The sequence below is a fragment of the Bison bison genome, unplaced genomic scaffold, assembly GCF_000754665.1.
Source record: "Bison bison bison isolate TAMUID 2011002044 unplaced genomic scaffold, Bison_UMD1.0 scf7180017864473, whole genome shotgun sequence".
Lineage (NCBI taxonomy): Eukaryota > Metazoa > Chordata > Mammalia > Artiodactyla > Bovidae > Bison > Bison bison.
The window spans coordinates 1,786,296-1,807,498 of NW_011495034.1; the positions used below are offsets into that span (position 1 = coordinate 1,786,296).

The following is a 21,203-nucleotide window of genomic DNA, read 5'->3' on the forward strand; positions in this document are numbered from 1 at the left end:
ACTGACTTTAAAAATGCAACTGACACCAAAAATTCTAATGTGAAATTTCTGTATTCACCAAAAAGACTCATCTTCTTATCACTGACTTTATAGTGAATAAATGTAACAAAATCTTGACCTTACACTAAAAAATGAATCTGTAAATTTATTTCATTAAAAAATTCCACTGCTAAAATAGTTGAAAAGAATGAGATTAAATTTCCTAAGATTCCTCTAATTCTAAAATGTCCATGACTCCTAAATCATTAGCATTTATCAAAATCTTTTCATCCAGGTAAACATCAATATTGTGAAATATTAGCTTATAACATAGGATATAATATTTAACTTATTTTTTCATGTAACATGTGTCATTTTTCATAATGAATATTCTATTACCATCAAAACTTGAACACATGTACCACCTTGCAATAAACCAGACCAACTAAATTTTTCAGGCCATCTGCTGCACACTAAGTTTGACCAAAGAATCAATACATAGTATAGGGAAAATCTTAAAAGAGAATAAATACAAAGAGAAAACAGAAATCAACCAGTAACAAATCATATGCATAAATATATGTGAAGTAATTAAATGCTGACTTAATTAGTATTACAAATAGTTTCCAAAACCCAGGTAACAACTACATAATTACAAATTAGCCTAAACAAGCAGAGTGATACGAATATATATACAAATATACTTGTGGTAATATTGTCCCATGACCTTCCAACCAGAATGTAAGCTCCTATAACACTGAGAGCAAGGATATTCTCCATTTGTTCACTGTAGTATTGTAGCAATGGCTGGCATATATTATGCATCCAAATACTGATGAAATGATTAAATGTCTTAATTTTCACTTTTTCTACAAAGTTAGGATTTATTGTTATTTAGTTTCAAATTACTAACATATTTGCTATTATATATAAATAAGTGTTTTTGCGACAGTCTGTATATAATACTCAACCTACCTTGCTTCAAGTAAAGCTGCCATATTCAGTCCAATAAACTGTAAACAAGAGAGTTTCAACTGTTCAGCATTATACATTGCTGCAAATTCCAGTATCATAGCAGCATTCTTAAGGGTAACTACAAAGGAAGAAAAGATCTATAAAACAAGATGAAAGGCATTTTAACTATTGCAAATGAAATATATTTATTTATTAACTTGTCAGGTTTGAACATTTAGAAGAAGGAAAACTGAAAGTACTGTTCTGCTAAAAAAAAGTTATACTAGGGCAAATATAGAATTTATTTTCCAACCCGATATGCCAAAGTAATTTTAAATGATTCGTTATGAGGAAAAATAAATACACACAAAATTTTAAGCAAAAGAAAATAGAAAAGGTGCATTTCAGTGTCATCTAAAAGCAAACACGTAAGAATCAACAATCTTCCACCTAAATATTTTGGAATATTTTTAACTTTCACTGATAAACAACATTCCTTTTCACTTACATATCACAGAATAGTTATTTCCTCTTCTATAAAACTAAAACAATATACTTATGATTAAGAGAAAGTAAAGGAATCATTCTATAAAATATTTTTATGTTAAATCAACTATCAGACTTTATGTGAGTATATTTACATATATAAACACATACTATATATTTAGAAAATAAGTACATTTAAATATTACTGTATTATCACTCATGCCAGTGTACAATCTGACATACTGCACAAAAGATGTTAGATTTTGTTATAATTCTTGTAACTGTATATATGAAGTATGTTTTACTGGAGACTGTCCAAGAATATTCTGCTTACCTAACATGTAACTTGGCTTCTGAAATCCCCTTTTCTTATTTACTCTGAGCCCCAGCCAACAGAAAAACACAACTATTTTCTACACCTGGCTTCCTCCATTTCCTTTCTCTTTCTCTCTTGTAACTCAGTCAAAAGTTATATGCAGACAATAATGATCTCTGCCTCACTCTGGACTGATCCAAAGTCTCAACTAATGATGAACCCAAAGTCTCCCACTTCACAGAAATAAAAATGAATCATATAAAAACTTTATAAAGAGTTGTTCAGCTGGTTTCAAGGACTGCCCAATAAACAGACACCAAAGTTCTGTTGAATCCTTCTCTTGCTAGATTCTAAGATGATCAAGAAATTCATTAACAGGGGCAATTGTGCAGCAGGAGCCAAGAAAGAATATCCAAAGGATGCCAGGAAAGTCGACTGAACAACTGAAAATATCCTCAATTTGTATATTTTATACCTACTGCTATTTTATACCTATTTATACCTATCCTTTATTTAATACAGAGCTGGTCCTCCATACCAGCAAGTTCCACACACAGAGGACCAGCTGTATTCACTGTGTTAATACTATGCTATTTTACATAAGGGACCTGAGCATCCACAGATTTTGGTATCTGCAGAGACTCCTAGAGTCAATCCCCTGTGACACTTAGGGACAACTGTATTTCCTTTTTCTGGTTTTTAAGATCATAGCTGTTGCTCTCTTTTTGATAACCAAGAAGAAGATACTCCACAGAGCTTAAGTGAGTAAATAAGATACCTGAACTAAGATTAACTATTAGCAAGTACAAATCAGAAAAATCACACTTTCTTAAGAGGCAAAGAAGGAGAACAAGAATAAGATTAGAAAGCCAAGAAACTTTTGTATCAGGCTAAGGAAATTTAACCATTATCTCAGAGGAAGCAATTAAAAACATATGAATAGGAGAAGACACTAACCACTTCCTATAGGAAGATTAAAGAAAGAAAAGTCAGAAGAGAGAAAGAGGACTTAAAAGACTACTATGACACTACACAGAAGGGACGAGTAATAGTGATCTCAACTAGCACAGTGACAGTGGGAATAAAAAGGTAGGGGAAATGTGATTAACATAGTTAAGAGACTGATCAGTTTTGACAGCTGCAATTTGAATGTAAGGCACAAAATAATAAAAAAATAACTTTGGCTTTCAAAGTTTAGTGTTAGAATGACAGTCCTGCAAATAACTGAAATAAGCAGAGAGAATTAAGAGCTTCAGAAAAAGAGATACTTTTGATCAAATACATTGATGGGATGGTTACATAAAAATTCCAACAAATACAATTCTCTGGCAGTCCATGGGCTTGGACTCTGTACTTGCACAGCCAAGGACGCAAGTTCATCCCTGATGGGGAAATAAGATCCCGTAAGCTGCACAATGTGGCTCAAAAAAAAAAAAAAAAATTGCAGCAAATAACAGGGTAGTTAAGTGTAGACTTACAGACCAGGGCAAGTGCAAAGAATTTCCACTTTCAAACTCCCATCCTTCACATTGCAAAATAATTTCATGCCATCTTTATTATTCCAAGTTTTATGATATTTCAAAAAATTAACATATTTCAATTATAAGATTTACATGTATTCACATATTAACATCTCTGATGTGCTTACAAATGATGACAAGAAATAATTTTAACTGTCTTGACATTTTTCATGATATAAAAACAGGCATTTTACTTAAATTGCATCATAAAGTCAATAAAATACCATAAATCCTGAATTAACCTGAGAAAACACTATGATTCTAATTCAAAATTACTTACGTTTTTCAGTTAATGCTACTTCACAAATTTCTTTCAATCGAGATATGAGAAGCTGATCAGCCACCACAAGAACACTACAAACAAAATCCACGTTTTGAGATTCTAGAAAAAAATAAAAAAGTGTCACTCATACTATTCTGTAAACATTATACCTGGGAAAAAAGTCCAAGTAATTAAGATACTACAAAACACTTCAAAAGAGAGTTAAGATGATTAGTTTCTAAATGTTGAAATTGTAAATATGATAAACAGTAATAACATCAAAATATTTCTATCTCATAGGTAGAAAACTGTTTAAAAAAAAAAAAACCAAAACACCAAAATGCCCTGGTTTACATTAAGACCATAAAATGGGCAACTTGAGTAGATCTCTTTTCGTCTTAAAGGGCTAGAATGCCTGCCTTATTTAAAATCTCTCATTATTGTTACACTAATAGGGGGGAAAGTCAATTCTCATCATCAAAGATAATATACAGGTATATGTTAAAACACACACACACACACAGTGAGGGACGACGGAGGTGAATAAAGCTCCTAGGTTTATTTAAAATGGATCTGGTCATCTAAGAGTACTTGTAAACTATAGAGAAGTTCCTTAATTTAACATAACCTTGGTCCAGTGTACTATTAATGACCTTAAGCAATGCCCCCGAGTCACTGCCAGAATAGCAATATAAATAGGAAAAAAAAAAAAAAAACACCACCATAGGAAGAGAAAAATGGCTAAAAAGAAAAAAAATTAAAGTAGAAAAAACATTAAATGAGAGGTGAAGTCACTGTAAATGGCAGACTAAGGACTACTTCAAAAATTCTTCTCTTCTACCAAAGCAATGAGAATTATTACAAAAAGATGATCAAAAATCAACTCTTTCAGAATTCTAGAAATTAGCCAAAGGCTCACAATAATCAGGGAGCACTGACTCCAAAAACTTGGCTGAATCTTGCTAACAACAGTGAGCTTTGGGACACCCTGGCTCCTCCTACATAGATCCTACTCCCCTCCATTCTCAACAGTAGTCCTGAAAGCCATCACTCCTGCAACCATGGGCTGAAATAAGCAGGTACAGACACTGGAGGTGACAGAACAGTTGTGGGGCAACATTATCAAATAACTGTTATTATTTAACCCATCTGGCAGTTTCCTGGAACCCCACTAGTAGGGGTTTATTTGACCTGACTCAAAGCTTACCCAGTGTGAACAGCCTCAGAAAAGGGTATTTATTAAAAACAAATAGCAATTGTTTAACACTGAAGCTGTCCAAGACAATGATAAGGGGCAAACAAGAGGCAGGTCAAAACTTAAAAAGAATAGCTCAGGGAAAAGATGTTGTCAAGACTGAGTGTTTGTGTCCCCTGAAAATTCACATGGTGCAGTCGTAAGGGTAGGGCCCTGCTCTGACAAGATTAGTCTCTTTCTATGAGACAGAGATCTATCCATACTTCCCCAACAAGCTGTTCCACGTGTGTGTGCTCTCTCACTCTTTCTCCAAATACACTCACAAGCACTGAGGAAAAGCCAAGTAAGGACATAACAAGAGGCTTGTTACACAACACAAGTAAGGACATAATAGCAAGGTAATACACATAACCTGTGTATAAGACAGGAAGAGAATCCTGCCAGACCTTGGTCTGAGACTTCTAGCCTCCAGACCTATGAATAATAAATTTCAGTCTGTTATTTTGTTATAGCAGTCTAAGCTGACTAATACAAGTGTCCATAAGGGGCTTTCAAAAGTTTTAACATATTCCTGTGAATCTAGAAGGTCATACAAACGTGGAGGACTGTGGACATGCCCAGAAAACACTTAGGAAGGCCCCAAACTCTTACCTCTGTCTGAACTTCAGATTCTGCAAAAGCAGGAAATAAAAGCTAAGGCAGAATTGTAGGCTGCCTGCCTAAGAGTTGAAGCCATGCCACAACACACACAAAGAACTCCAAGGCATAGGCTGGGAAATTTACTGGTTTAGACATTTAAGGAAAATTCTGTCTATTAGCTGAATAAGCAGAGACCTCCGTGGTCACATATGACAAAGAATATCCATCTGACAGAATTAGCTTCAAAAAGTCACTAAATAAACAGGAAAAAATAAATAAATAAAATAAATAACCCCTGAAGAAAGAGAATCTGATTTCAAGAGTTGCTACATTATGGGAATTCCCTGATGGCTCAGTGGTTAGTGCAATTGCACTGCCAAGCCCTGGTCAGGGAACTAAGATCCAGCAATTATGAAAGATGAAAAGAGAAACGTGAAGTGTGGCCTATAGGCAAAAAAACAAAAAAAGTCAAGAGAATGTCCCTAAGAATGCCAAGATCCTGAACTATTACAAAGAGTTTAAATCAATTATTTTAAATATGTCCAAAAACAAATTTAAAAAATCATGTCTAAAAATTTAAAAGAAAGTATGAGAATAACATCTCAAGAAATGAAGACTATCAATAAAGACAGAAACTATAGGTTAACAGAGATGATCCAATATGAAGAACAGGAAAAAAAAAAAAACTGAATAAAAATAAACAGCATACGGGATTTCTGGAATACTATAAAAAGATACATAGGGGACTCACAGAAGCAAATAAGAAAGGACAAAATATTTGAAGAAATAATGGAACCGGAAGATATGAATTGACATATATACACTACTATATATAAAATGGATAACTAATAAGGACCTCCTATTAATACAGGGAACTTTACTCAATACTCTGTAATGGCCTACATGGGAAAAGAATCTAAAAAAGGGTGGATACATGTATATGTATAACTGATTCAAACTAACACAACATTGTAAATCAAGTATATTCCAGTAATTCAACAAATAAATGCTTTAGTAGTATATAAAAAATAAAATAAAATCAGTGGTAACCTGGAAAAAAAGAAATAATATCAGAGGGGGAGGAAACTAAGAGTGAAGAAAATCTGAATGCAAAATTAAGCAGTAAATGACAGCCAAGATAGGTGTAGTTCAGTCACTAAGTTGTGCCTAACTCTTTGCAATCCCAGGCACTGCAGCACACCAGGCTTTCCTGTACTTCACCATCTCCCAGAGTTTGATCAAGCTCAAGTCCACTGAGTTGGTGATGCTATCCATCCATTTCACCTCTGTCGTCCCCTTCCAAGAAAGGGAACAACCCAAAAAACCATCAACCAATGAATGGATAAAGGAGATGTGGTGTTTATATGGTATGTATACATACATGTATCTGTGTGTGTGTGTGTGTGTGTGTGTGTGTGTGTGTGTGACATACAGTGGAATACTACTTGGCCATAAAAAAGAATGAAATTCTGTCATTTTCAATAATGAACCTAGAGGCTATTATGTTTAATGCTGCTGCTGCTGCTAAGTCACTTCAGTCGTGTCTGACTCTGTGCAACCCCATAGATGGCAGCCCACCAGGCTCCACCGTCCCTGGGATTCTCCAGGCAAGAACACTGAAGTGGGTTGCCATTTCCTTCTCCAAGGCATGAAAGTGAAAACTGAAAGTGAAGTTGCTCAGTCATGTCTGCCTCTTAGTGATCCCATGGACTGTAGCCTACCAGGCTCCTCCACCCATGGGATTTGTCAGGCAAGAGTACTGGAGTGGGTTGCCATTGCCTTCTCTGATGCTTAATGAAATAAGTCAGAGAGACAAATACTTCATGTTATCACTTCTATGTGGAATCATGGAATTTAAAGAACACAAATGTAAATAAAAAAGACAAAAACAGATAATGAGAACAAAGCAGTAGTTACCATTGGGGAGAGGGAAAGGGGAGAGGCAAGACAACGTTATGGGATTAAGAGTTAAAAACTACTATGTATAAAATGAGAAGGCAACAGGATATATTGTATAGTACAGAAAAATAAAGACATTGTTTTTTTAACAACTTTACATGAAGCATAATCAATAAAAATATTGAGCCACAATGCTGTACACCTGAAACTAATATTGTAAATCAACCATACATCAATTAAAAGAAATACAGAAAAAAGTTGTGATTGTTATAATTACATTAGGGCTTCCCTGGTGACTCATATGATAAAGAATCTGCCTGCAATGCAGAAGACCTGGGTTTGATCCCTGGGTTGCGAAGATCCCCCTGGAGAAGGGAATACGGCAACCCACTCCAGTATTCTTGCCTAGAGAATCCCATGGACAGAGGAGCCTGGTGGGCTACAGTCCATGGAATCAGAAAGTCAGACATGACTGAGCCACTAACACTTCCAGTTCCATGATTGCATTACATGTAAGCCTCATTGTAACAACAAAGAAAAAACTATATTAGATACATTGGAGCACTTATATAAAGGAAATATTAAAAGCTGAAGGCAGAAATGGACATGAATACAATAACAGAAAGGACTTTGGGCATCCCTGGTAGTCCAGTGGTTAAGAATATGCCTCCCAATGCACGGAACACAGGTTTGATCCTTGGTCTGGTAAGGTCCCACATGCTGCAGGGCAGCTAAGCCCATGTACCAGAACTACTGAGCCTGCACTCAAGAGCCCACAAGCCACAACTGCTGAGCCCATGCTCCGAGAGCCTGTGCTCTGCAACAAGAGGAGCCACTGTAATGAGAAGCCCACGCCCTGCAACTAGAGTAATCCCCATTCACCACAACTACAGAAAGCCCATGTGCAGCAACAAAGACCCAGCATAGCCCAAAATAAATAAGTAAATAAATATTTTTTAAAATAATAGAGGACTTCAATACTCTACATTCAATATGAATAAATAACCCAGACAAAATTAATAAAGAAACAGCAGATATGACCAACACTATAGACCAAATCACCCTAACAGACATATATATAACACTCCATCCAACAGCAGCAAAACAGACATTCTTCTCAAGTGTGCACAGAACACCCTGCAGGAGAGACCATGTGCAGACCCACAAAACAACAATTTAAGACTGTAATCATATTAAGTATCATCTCCAACTACAAGGGCATAAAATTAGAAAAATAGGAAAGAAACTGGAAAATTCACAAATGGTCTTGAATAATCAGGAAGTCAAAGAAGAAAGAGAAAGCAAAGAAAATACCTTGAGTCAAAGGAAAATGGGAAACACAACATATCAAAATTTAAAGGACAAAAGAATTTCTAAGAAAGATGGTTATACTGATAAATGCCCTAAAAAAAGATCTCAAAAGAACAACCTTTGAAGGTTTTTACACAACAAAGAACTATAAAAAGAATAAAAAAGCCCAAACTTGGCAGAAGGAAGGAAATACTAAAGATAGAGCAGAAACCAATGATTCAGACACTAGAAAAACAAGAGAAAAGACCAACAAAGAGTTGTTTATTTGAAAAGAGAAAATTAACACACCTTTAAGTAGACTAAAAAAAAAAAACACTCAAAATTGCAAATGAAAGAGGAAACATTACCAATGATATCACAGAAATATAAAGGCTCATAAGAGACTATAATGGATAAATATATGCTAATGAACTGGACAACCTAGAAGAAATGGATCAGTTCCTAGAAACATGAAACACAGCAAAACTGAATAATAAAATAGAAAATCTGAACAGACTAATAACAGAATAAGGAGAATGAATCAGCAATCAGAAAGTTCAAAAACAGAATGCGTCATCAGTGAATCTACCAAATATTTAAAGAAAAATTAACACACAAATCCTTCTTAAACTAATCCCAAAAACCAAAGGGGGGGAACACTTGCAAACTCACTTTATGAGGCCAACCTTATCCTGCTACCAAAGACAGACAAGTTCACTACAAGAAAATTACAGAACAATACCCCTGATGAGTATATATATAAAAACCTTCAATAAAGTACCAATAAACATAATTAAACAGCATATTAAAAGGACCATACACCATGATCAAGTGGGATTTATACCTGTGATGCACGGATAGTTCAAAATGTGCAAATCAATAAAGATGATACACAACATTAACAGAATAGAGGTTAAAAATCATATGATCATCTCAATAGTTGCAGAAAATGCACATGACAAAATTCAACATCAGTTCAGTTGCTCAATCGTGTCTGACTCTTTGCAAGTCAGTATACATTCATAATAAAAACTGACAACAAATTAGAAATGCAACAGGTTTTTGTATATTTGTTTTTAACCCTGTAAATTTGTTCATTTATTATTTCTAATAGTATTTTGGTGGCATTTTTTACTACTAGAAATAATAAATGAATAAAGTTGCAGGGTAAAAAAATCAATATACAAAAACCTGTTGCATTTCTATACACTAACATTGAGCTAAGAGAAAGAGAAATTACAGAATCAATCCACTTTACAATCACATCAAAAAAGAATAAAAGACTTAGGAATAAATTTAACCAAGGAAATGAAAGATCTGCATACTGAAAACTACAAAACATTGAAAAAACAAATTAAAGAAGATACAAATAAATGCAAAGATATTTCATGTTCATGGGCTAGAAGAACTGATATTGTTAAAATGCCCATTCTACCCAAAGCAATCTACATATTCAATGAAATCCTATAAAAGTTCCAATGGTACCTTTCATAGAAACAGAAAAAGTAATCCTAAAATTTACATGGAACCACAGAAGACCATAAATGGTCAAAGCAATATGAAAAAATTCAACAAAACTGGAGTTGTCATATTTTATGATTTCTATTACAGAAATTCTGAGTCCTATTACAAAGCTAGAGTAATCAATACAGGAACACCCTGGCATAAAAAGAGACACGTAGACCAATGAGACAAAATAGGCCAGAAATAAACCTTCATGTATACAGCCAATTAACCTCTGACAAGAACGTCAAGAATACAAAACAGGGAAAGACAGTCTCTTCAGTTAAGGATATGAGAAAAACTAATATCCACATGCAAAATAATGAAACTGGACAAAAATCAACTCAAAATGGATTAAAGATTTAAATCTAAGACCTGAAACCAAAAAAATCCTAGAAGAAGAAACAGGAAAAGCTCCTAGACACTGGCCTTGGCAATGATTTTTTAGATGTAACACCAAAACCACATGTAACAAAAGCAAAAATAAACAAGTGGTGTTCCATGAAACCAAAAATCACACCAAAGAGTCAACAGAAAAGGCAACCTTGGAATGGGAGAAAACAACTGCAAAGCATGAGAGATTAATGTCCAAAATATATAAGGAACTCATATAAATTCAATAGCAAAAACAAAACAAAACAAAACTACAGACCTAGAAGACAAACTTCTGGTTACCAAAGGGGAAAAACTGGGGTGAAGGATAAATTGGGAGTTTGGGATTGACATATACATACTACCATATTCAAAATAGATAACCAACAAGAACCTACTGTATAGCACAGGGAATCTTGCTCAATATTCTGTAATAACCTAAATGGGAAAAGAATTTGAAAAAGGATGCATATATATGCATAATTGATTCCGTTTGCTGTATACCTGACACTAATACAACATTATAAATCAACGATAGTACAATATAAAATAAAAACTTTATTTTTAATGGGCAAAAGATCTTAGACATTTGTCCACAGAAGACATACAAATGGCCAAAAGGTAAATGAAAAGGTGCTCAATATCACTTTTTATCAGAGAAATGCAAATCAAAACCACAAGAAGATGTCACCTTATACCTGTTAGGAAGGCTATTATCAAAAACAAAACCAAGGTAACAAGTGAAGATATGGAGAAAAGGTTACTATTGTGCTCTGTTGAGAGGAGTGTAAACTGGTAAAGCCACTATGTAAAGAGTATGGAAGTTTCTCAAAAAATTAAAACTAGAATTATCATATGATACAGTAATCCCAATCTTGAGTATTTAGCCAAAGGAACTGAAATCTGGATTTTGAAGATACACCTGCATTCCCATGTTCACTGCAAAATTATTCACAATAGTTAAAGTACAGAAATACCTAAATGTCCATCAACAAACTGATTAAGAAAACTTGGTATATACAAAAAACAGAACACATAGTGTATCACTCCTATGACTAAAGACACCTGGTAAATAAAACACGGGTGTGTTCCTGACAAAGTATATAAATGCATCTCTTTATAAATTTCAGTTCAATTATTAGTCTATACTTCAGACACATTCACATGAGGGGAAAAACAGACAAGAAAGAACTTTTGTAGACTATCTATCAAGACTATATATACTCTCTGTTGTCAATTTTTCATCTCAATCATGTAAAAGTAGCTGGGTATGAAAATGTTAAATCTAATCTCAACCATTATTAACAGTTCTTATAGAGTTCATTTCCATGTAGGTAATGAAAATTTTCTATTCCATTCCTTCACTGTTAGTAATCATCTGTATAGCTTATTCTAAATTTAAGCCTTTGTCGATTAATTCAATTAAAGCAGAAAATAAGATTTGTGTAATTTTATCATTTTTAAACTGTATCTTAAATATCTAAAATGTCCTAACTTTTATTAATACCTTTTATCACAACAGCTTCATCAGTATAGAGGTAGTCCAAAATAACTTTCAGTATGTCAGAATGTATTGGCATTTCCAGAGCTGCACAACTGGAAGCCTAAATAAAAGTAAAACAATTAATTTTCAACTACAAAATAACACTACAATCTGATTGAGGTGATCACTATGAAAAACTTTCAACAGGAATCACATCAAATGCAAAAAAATATAATGTTAAAACACAAAGCTAAAATGAGATATATTTAATTTTAAAATGCCTTGTAACATGAAAAAGAATCAAGAAAATCTGAGAAAAAAGAAACAAACTGGTATTGCAAATATAACTCCAAACAATAATGGAGAATTCATTTAAGTAATTATTTTGCAACAACTTTAATTTCAAAACACTGCTATTTTCCAGCCAGTTTAAGCATAAATAAAGTCAATACAAAAGAAAAACTGAGTTAAAAATATTTTAAAATTTCTTTAGTATATAATTTCCCAAAAATATAAAGCATAATTAGCAGCCTATGTGGTTTCTACTTAAATCTTACCTCAATCCATGAGCTACTCAGCATACTATGAAAATATTCTGAAAGAAAAAAAAAATTTAATTACGAATAGGCAACAATACCAAAACAAATAAATCTGCAACCAACAAAAAGTACACCTACCAAGTCTAGCACAAAGAACACATTTATGACAAGGAAATTCCTTTCCATCCACTGATTTCATGGTCACATCACATAAAAATGAACTGGAAAAAAAAAGTTTAATTGAAGCAAAAGCAATTTTAGGATTTGTCTTAACTTTTGATTTTCTCCTAATTAAAGGTGGCATATAACAAACAACTTGAGGGTATACATACAAATAAAATATTTTATCTCCTTCCACTTTAGGGAAAAAAATAAGGCCTTATAACGAAGATAGTATTTGTAAAAGGAACTGTGTACAGACAAATATTCAAAAAAGTCTTCCTTCTAATTTTCCTTTTTCAATACAGGCCAGGTGCTGATTAATATGACACTAAGGGGCATGACAGTCAAAGGTCATTAATTCACTTATTTGTACAACCTATTTTGTGCTAAGCACAGTCTATATACAACCAGGTTTTTCTCTAAAATTTTCTACCTACAAGAGACAAATACCTAAAAATAAAAACTTTTAATAATAAACATATTTAGAATAATATACTTATTACGGAACAAAATTATACTAAAGGAAATAATCTTCATAATGATGAAGAGAAGAGGCATAATTATTTTGGTTTCTGGGTTAACATCATTACCTATTTATTAAAAAAATACAAAATTTAGGAAATTTTTTTTTAATTCTTTATTAGAGAGTAATTAGAAAAAAAAAAAATGAACTCTGTCTTACTGAGCAGTTAACATTTTATCCATTTGCCTCAATAATTCTCCAGCATTTCCAGACATGAAAAAGATTAATAAAGGTAACAGGGTATCCACATACACATTTTGCTGCATACATGTATAAATAAAGAGAGCTCTATTTCCAGTTAGGGCCCCAAAATCTAGAGATGAAAAGTTTATCTTCATTTCCTAACTTACCATTTTTTCTGATTTAGCTTTGGTTTACTACCAGTTTTCTTGGCAATGATACTAATTTCTTCATTTTCATATCTGACTCCATCTAACCTATCAAGGATAAAAAGTAACAATTGGTGACTATATTCCCCTACCAAAACAACAAAAATCCAACAAATGAGCCCACATCTAAACATGATTATATAATTTGTATCACCTAGAAGAGTATCTCAGCAAACCCCTACTCTGTGATAAAGCAGTCATACAGTGTCCTTCAATTTTACTTAGTATTTAAAATGTGTTAAACATCATTACTGACAAAAAAAAACAAGTGAAAGCTACAACACAAAACCCTTCATGGTTTCAATTAGAAAACATGATAAACTCTCCTCCCTTGGCTCCTGCCCGGCAACTAAGGTTATACTGCCACAGGCAACATAAATACCTTAAAAATAGAGAACTCCAAAAAATCTGGTTTGTTAATATGACAAATATTGTCAGGCATTGTACACATGCTTTATGACCAAACTACACCAATAACATAAGGTAAATATTATCCCTCTCATTTTATTTACTGAGAAACTGAGGTTCAAGAAGTAAGAAATTTGCCCTAGGCTGGTTACAGTGGAGCTAAGAGGCACATATAGGTCTAACTCCAAAGACAGTACTCTTTCTAGAATACCACACTGCCTGCCACTCCAGATCCCTGTTACAGAGACACCATGAGAGTTCAAATCCATGAACAGCCTTTCTATCCTTTAATGTTTTAATCCAGGGAATCCTAGAGATAGCTTTAGTAGAAAACAGAGAAACAGGTCCCTGAAAAGAAAGAAACAGATCCAAACAGAAAGGGGAGGGGGAGAGAAAAGGAGAGAGAGAGGGAAAGTGAAGGAAAGAGAAAAGAAAAGGAAGATGAGGAGAGGATGGAGGAGGGGATGGAGATGGGTGGGGAGGGGAAGAGAAGGACCAAGATCAGCAGCAGGAGCAAAGCAAAGCTGAGCAGGGGAAAAAAAAAAAAAAAAGAAGCAGAATTTCTAAAAGGAAGGCATAATGAGGTACATGAATAGATACTAAGGAGGAGTCATACCTACTACTTAAATTACTGAAACCAAATTTCTTTGCGACATTTTGCAACATTTTTACAGGATCATCTTCCCCAACACTTTTTACTTTTTTGGAAGATTTGGATTTACTCTTCTGCTTTTCACTAATTGTATGAGCTTGATTACTTTTGTAAGCTTCAAATGCTGACTTCTGATTATCTTCATGGGAATTCATTTTATTCAAATGACAGTTTGGAGTGCCTGGATATCCTTCTGGTTTTCTGTTTAAATTTAGTCTTGGTTTGAAGCCATGAGTTAAAAAGTCACAAGTATCTGTGTATATAAACTGCAAAAGGTATTCAAACAGGTCAGGATGAACCTTCTCTACCACAAAGAGATGGCAGCCTGTAGAATCTTCATCTTTCCGGTAAACATCTGTGAAGTCTAATGCGGTACCATCCGAAAGAAACAATTTCTGGAAAAAGTCAGAACGCACTGCCAAAATATATTTATGTGCAGGGAAGAGTCTACTGCCAACTTGAAATGTCACATCATGGATGTTGTCCATTTCATCCGTTTCCCTCAACAGCTTGCCAAACTCCTCAAAAAAGGATGAGGAGGACACAGTTGGAATTTCATAAAGGCTAGAAATGAAACAAAAATTACTTTTACCTTCAAAATAATGAAAAAAAAAAGAAAACACAAAAAACCAAGAGCATCCCTAGGCAATTCTCCTTAAAGTATAATTTCATTTTTACTTATTAAACTTAGAAAATCTTTCATTTGACATTTCCAATAAGAATATTGCATCTTATTCCAATAAAAATAATTTTAGATACCCTTTAAATATTTTCTGTTCCTTTATGTATTTTATTTCCCCTCAACTAACATGATAAGAATTAAGTTTTCCTTTGAAAGGAGAGTTTTCTGTTTCTATAGGGAAACACTAGAACATAAATTGGAATGACTTTTGGAGAAATTTTTTAAATGTATTTTTAAAAGTATTACTAAAAACATTCAAAAAGAGTACAGTACAGTGTTCAACCTTTTCCTGTTTTATATTCTTTCATGTCACAAGTGGAGAATATATACAGAACAGCAAATAAATACTTTAGGTCCCAGATCCCAGAATAAGTTAGCAACTCAAGGAAATAAAGATAAATATACACACATACATCAGTCCATACCCCTGGTTCTTTCAGAACTGTAAGCACGCAATCATACCTTCCCAATGTACGTTTCACTCTTCTCGGTAGGGTGACCAACTCCCCTGGTCTGCCTGGGACTGAGCAGTTTCCCAGGAGAGGAAAGTTTCAGTGCTCAAGGTGGGACAGACCTGGGCAAACCAGGAGGAATCCTGTCTCTAGGACTTTTTACCCTCTTCAGTAAGACCCTTGATGATTTATCTTAAACCTGTCATCTCTGTACTAATGTGACAGAAGATGTGTACTGAGATTCACAATGCCCTCCACATGACTCTACACTACTCGTCTATCATTTCCCACTGTACTCAATGGTCAGAAATTTTTGTAATCTATGTAACAAATATTTATATTTCTCAAAATCTGAGAACCTACAGGACATCATGAAGTACCAAAGACATGAATAAATTCTGTGTGCTATGTACATACTACCTTCAATATTTTCAATAAATATCCATTTACAAGCTAAAACAAACACTCATAACTTCCAATATAACAAATTCCACCTTTGAGTTAACCTAGTAATAGGATTATATGTCTGAAGTCTCTACAAGACTTGACAACAGCTATTCAATTAAATTTGTACCAGGAGCTAATGAAAACAAAAGAAAACCCAATGACTGTTCCTTCTAAAAATGAAATTTAATATAGACAAGTGTACATTTACCTTGTTTTAGGATCTGACTGCAAGACTGCAAAGTTGCATCCACTTGGATCTGTGCTGACACTAACAGCTCTATGGGCAAAAGTAAGTTTCTCAAGTCGAATTCTTTCATATACACTATTTATATCAGAGACACAAGACACATCTGGTGAGGAATTATGAAGGTTTGATAAAATCTCTGCTAAAAAGAAAAAAATAAGCTTTCATTAATCAAGGCTTTATTAAAACTGTTAAAACGATTTAGGAGTAAATGGAATAGAAAAACAATTAGAACAGAGAAATCTTTTGTCTGCGTTAAGTCCTTTTGAAGAACTACATCTTCTCTCTCTTCAACATAATTTACACCCTATATATATTTGTCTGACAGAAGAAATTTTGGTGGGTCAATTCTCAATTATTCATGATTTTTTTTTAATTTTCTTTTTTTTTCAATTACTCATGATTTTGTCCTCCACACTGCAACCAAAGTTGTCTAAAAGGCAAATACAATGACTATACTACCTTTAAAAATTCCTCAGCTTCCATTAAAAATGTCATTTGCTTCCTCCCTTCTTCTCCTCCTTCCTTCCATTTATTCAGCAGATATCTGAATGACCACATGTGCTATGGTGACATAGTGTTTTTCAGTGTAGCCCTAGTAATACTGTAGTGAACAAGATAGATAGCATGCCTCTACACTCTTGGAGTATACAATCAAGCAGAGAAGACAGATGTTAAACAAATGATTTTATCAGTACAAGTCAGATCAAGGATATGAAAGAAAAATATGGCATGTGCGTGCAAGTAAATGTTTCTGCCTGTAGTATTAAAAATGTTTAAAGTAAATAAAGACAAAGAGATCACTGACAAAACTGAGAGTCCAGAAAAAGAATGAACACTGTTAAGACTGAGGTTGTAGCAAAGAAACTAGAGAAAGTGGAGATTTCAAAAATATTTGAGATGGAAGTGACAAAACTTGGTGACCAATCGGCTATAGAGGGTGAGAGAAAATGGGGTGTGAAAGATAGCCGTTTACTTAAAAAACACTGAAAAGCAGACACATAAGCATGAGAACGTGAATTCAGTTTTAGACCACAAATTATGACTAAGACACAATTCTAAGGACTCCAACACAAGTCAAAATGCCTCTGGTTACTCTCAAATTCACTCTCTTTTATTCACAGGGATTTACTAATCTTCCTGACACTGTTATTCCAATTTCTATGTTCTTAAAAGACTTACTATGTGCAAATTAGTATCTGTCTCCATGAACTGCAAATATTTGTAAATGTATCTATTGCCCCTAAAAACTCATGACTGTCTGAGAACAGATACATATTTTTGTATCATTAAAACCTAGCCCTATATCCAGCACATAGTAAATATACCTTAAATGTTTACAGACTTGTGTAATCTATAAAGAAATAAATACTACAAATCAATTAACTATCCAAAAATCATTCCTTTGTGGCTTTATAATTTTGAAGAATATGTTTATAATTTCCTGAGTAATTATAAATGTTCTTTATGTATCTTTTAGCATATAATAACTGATTTGTTCACTCAATAGATGACTTAATGAGGGAAGGAAATATGCTGAATGCTAATGATTACAAAGAAACCTTGATTTCACTGTGAGGATATAATGACTATATATCATGGTCCTTGCCATCTTATGATAGGAGACCAACATTAGAAAAATTAATCACAAAGATAAATATATAAAAACAAGTAAAAATAAGCTACAAGATAAAAATACAAAGAGAACATTAAAAGTTAAACAGGGTAACCAAGTTTAAATAATTGGTAAAAACATCTCTGATGAAGCATAAATTAAGCTGAGATGTGAAAATCAGAAAAGGCCCTGGGACTAACCACACTGGACAAGACTGAATACCTGAAGGTCAGAGTGTCTGGAGAGTGGTAATGAGAGGGAGAGAACTCAAGAGGAATTCAGAGATGCAGACAAGGGTCAGAGCAGGAGCCTTGTAGGCCATGTTCAAGAAGTGAGGAAACCATCAAAAAGTTTTTAAACACAGGTAAATTGGGATCAGATCTTAAAAGCTCACTCTGGTAAGAGAATAAATAAAAAGAAACGAGTTGAAAAAAGGAAACATTTTTTGCAGTGACCATTTGATGTGACTTGGGCTAGGGTGGAAGGAATGAATTCTACTTTTTCTGGAAGGAAAAAAAAAAATCAACAGATTACTAACTATGGATGAAAGAAAAAAGCTACTACTAGAGTTTAAAAAAAAAACAATGTTAAGCAATCCACAAGTTTGTAAATTCATAGTCAGAAAATCAAAAATGAACTATATAATGTAATGAATAACTCCTATTTTCCATGCTAGCATCTTAAAGCTCTCCTTTATATTCATCAAGAAATGAATAAAACTTGCCTCCAATTATTCAGTAATTGTTTAATAAAGCGACCTGTAAGTTTTAAAATTCTCAATAAATATAAAAACCTTATTCTTCCTGTAATCTTCCTCTAAATCCTAAAATACCTTATAAAAGTTTCATTTTATATATTCAAAAAACAAAACAAAACAAAAACCCCCCAAAACACCCCCCAAGCATAAGCCACTCAATTCTCAATTTGGGGAGAGGGGGGTAAAAAGGAATTTGGAAGATTGTTCAAATCCACCTGCAAAGTTTTTTGTTGTTTTTTGTTTTTAATTTTATACTGCCCTGTCCCTAGAGCCAAGACTAGAGATTAGCAATACTCTGCCTCTGTTACTGATGGGAATGTACCATGATTTCAGGGCATACTAACAGATATAAGGTTGAAAATTTAGGATTTAAATGAATTGAATTCCCTTTGTTTACCTGCACACAGACAAACCAAAAAATCAAAAGAAGAGATACAGAGGTAAAACCTAGTAACATTTGTCAGTTAAACCTAATAATAAGTAAGTACAAAATTAAACATTAGCCAGAAGGTACTTTTACATGCCATTTACATATATGAACTAACCTTTCTTTTCAGAACTCTTTCTTTTTTCTTCAAACCATTTCCCTCTAAATCCCTCTCCATCTTGTGTGACAAAAAGAATTTCATTTCTACTTAAAGCAATATCAGAAATGAAGACTTGGCGTGGATAAGCCCATCGACACTGCTTCATAGAACTGTTGACAGATCTCCAGCAAAATACCTAAGATAAAACCAAATTACAGTGGAATAGAAAGCAATATAGCATCTGAACAACCAAAAAATGAAATCAACAGATCTTATCTCAAAAACTAAGAGCTCTCAGTATGCTCCAATGTTCATTTTTCCATAGTATAAGATATATATATATAAAAGCCATGATGGTGTATCTTTCAGAAAATACATCAAGCAAACATGAAGCATTAAAAATGCTTCAAAGACACTTCTCTTAAGAAGTAATGTTCAGTGTTACTCATGTGGAGCAAACATATACTACAATGTTTAGCATACAATATGCTAAAGAAAACCAAATTCTTAATGCTAAAACTTGAATGTCAGACTTAAGAGTAATATTTACAATAAGAATGAAAATCACCCTACAAAAATCCGAACTTTACTCTCAAGGGGAACAAAAAAAGATGTCTACATAACTCAAGTAAAACAAAATCTCAGAGACAGAACAATCATCACAGAATTCAGCAGCTTCCACATCGTTCTGTCAGCCTTAGTGCTCCCAAGAAATCGCCAAGGGGCTGCTGCTCAAGGACTGAAAATGACAAGAGACCAGGCGCTGGGCTTTCCAATCCAGCTCTATCTAGAGCAGCAAAACTTCTTTTCATCTACACCACAGACAGGCATTCCAAGCACGATTTCATTTGAAAAATTAATACTACTGATTTTGAAAAGCTCAATCTCCTCATAATTAAGAATCTTAAAGCACAGAATGGTATTTGCCAAGGTCACTCAAGTTATGTACACAAAATATAGACTGTACTGATCAGCTGATACTATCAGAGCTTGTCCTGTCATTTTTAAAGTTATTAATTTTACAGGAAGTAAGTATCCACATGTATAAACAAGCTAGATCTCTATTACTGTACATGAACTATATCCCAAAGTCAAATGTTTTTAATATTCAACTTTTTAAATGTAATTCTATGCCTCTGCTTCCTTCTTTTACTACAAATTAGATCTCTAATTCTTAAAGATAGTTCCCTCAAATAAAATGATCAATCACAGATTTATTCCTATAATGTACCAGTAGGTGGAGTTTTATGATTAATTCTTCAGTTTCTAAAATGTCAATTTTTATAGCAATTTATAAAACCTCAATACACTTATTGTATATTTTTATTTTATAAACAAAAAGCAGATAGCAATCGGTTTTTCCAGTCACAGTGTAAAACTTATTCTGTGTTTCTAATGTATAATGCTATGCTAAGTCACTTCAGTCGTGTCCGACTCTGTGCGACCCCATAGACGGCAGCCCACCTGGCTCCCCGATCCCTGGGATTCTCCAGGCAAGAACGCTGGAGTGGGTTGCCATTTCCTTCTCCAATGCAAAAGTGAAAAGTGAAAGTGAAGTCGCTCAGTCGTGTCCGACCTTATGGCTGCAGCCTACCAGGCTCCTTCGTCCATGGGATTTTCCAGGCAAGAGTACTGGAGTGGGTGCCATTGCCTTCTCCGCTAATGTATAATACATATTTTTAATTGACAATTTTATCAAAGAAATGAAAATTACAACTCTATTTACTTAAATGAAAAGAGACGAGAGGCTTTTTTTTTGGCTGCACTAGGTGGCAAACAGGATCTTAGTTCCCTGCTGCTGAGTCACTTCAGTCGTGTCTGACTCTGTGCGACCCCATAGACGGCAGCCCACCAGGCTCCCCCATCCCTGGGATTCTCCAGGCAAGAACACTGGAGTGGCTTGCCATT

At 34.0% G+C, this 21,203-nt stretch overlaps 1 protein-coding gene across 2 annotated transcripts in view; it reads right to left on the reverse strand.

Moving 5' to 3' along the window:
• IBTK (inhibitor of Bruton agammaglobulinemia tyrosine kinase) overlaps positions 1-21,203 on the reverse strand; it is a 94,019-nt gene that overhangs the window by 40,527 nt on the left and 32,289 nt on the right. The window contains exons 10-18 of one of the 2 annotated variants that reach the window (XM_010861727.1): positions 19,314-19,491; positions 16,361-16,535; positions 14,536-15,135; positions 13,473-13,559; positions 12,576-12,658; positions 12,456-12,493; positions 11,923-12,019; positions 3,536-3,637; positions 955-1,072 (exon numbers count right to left, since the gene is read on the reverse strand). In XM_010861727.1, the coding sequence (XP_010860029.1) occupies positions 955-1,072; positions 3,536-3,637; positions 11,923-12,019; positions 12,456-12,493; positions 12,576-12,658; positions 13,473-13,559; positions 14,536-15,135; positions 16,361-16,535; positions 19,314-19,491 (1,478 nt within the window). Of the gene's footprint in view, positions 1-954; positions 1,073-3,535; positions 3,638-11,922; positions 12,020-12,455; positions 12,494-12,575; positions 12,659-13,472; positions 13,560-14,535; positions 15,136-16,360; positions 16,539-19,313; positions 19,492-21,203 lie in introns of both variants that reach the window. The other variant, XM_010861726.1, reaches the window with a different exon arrangement.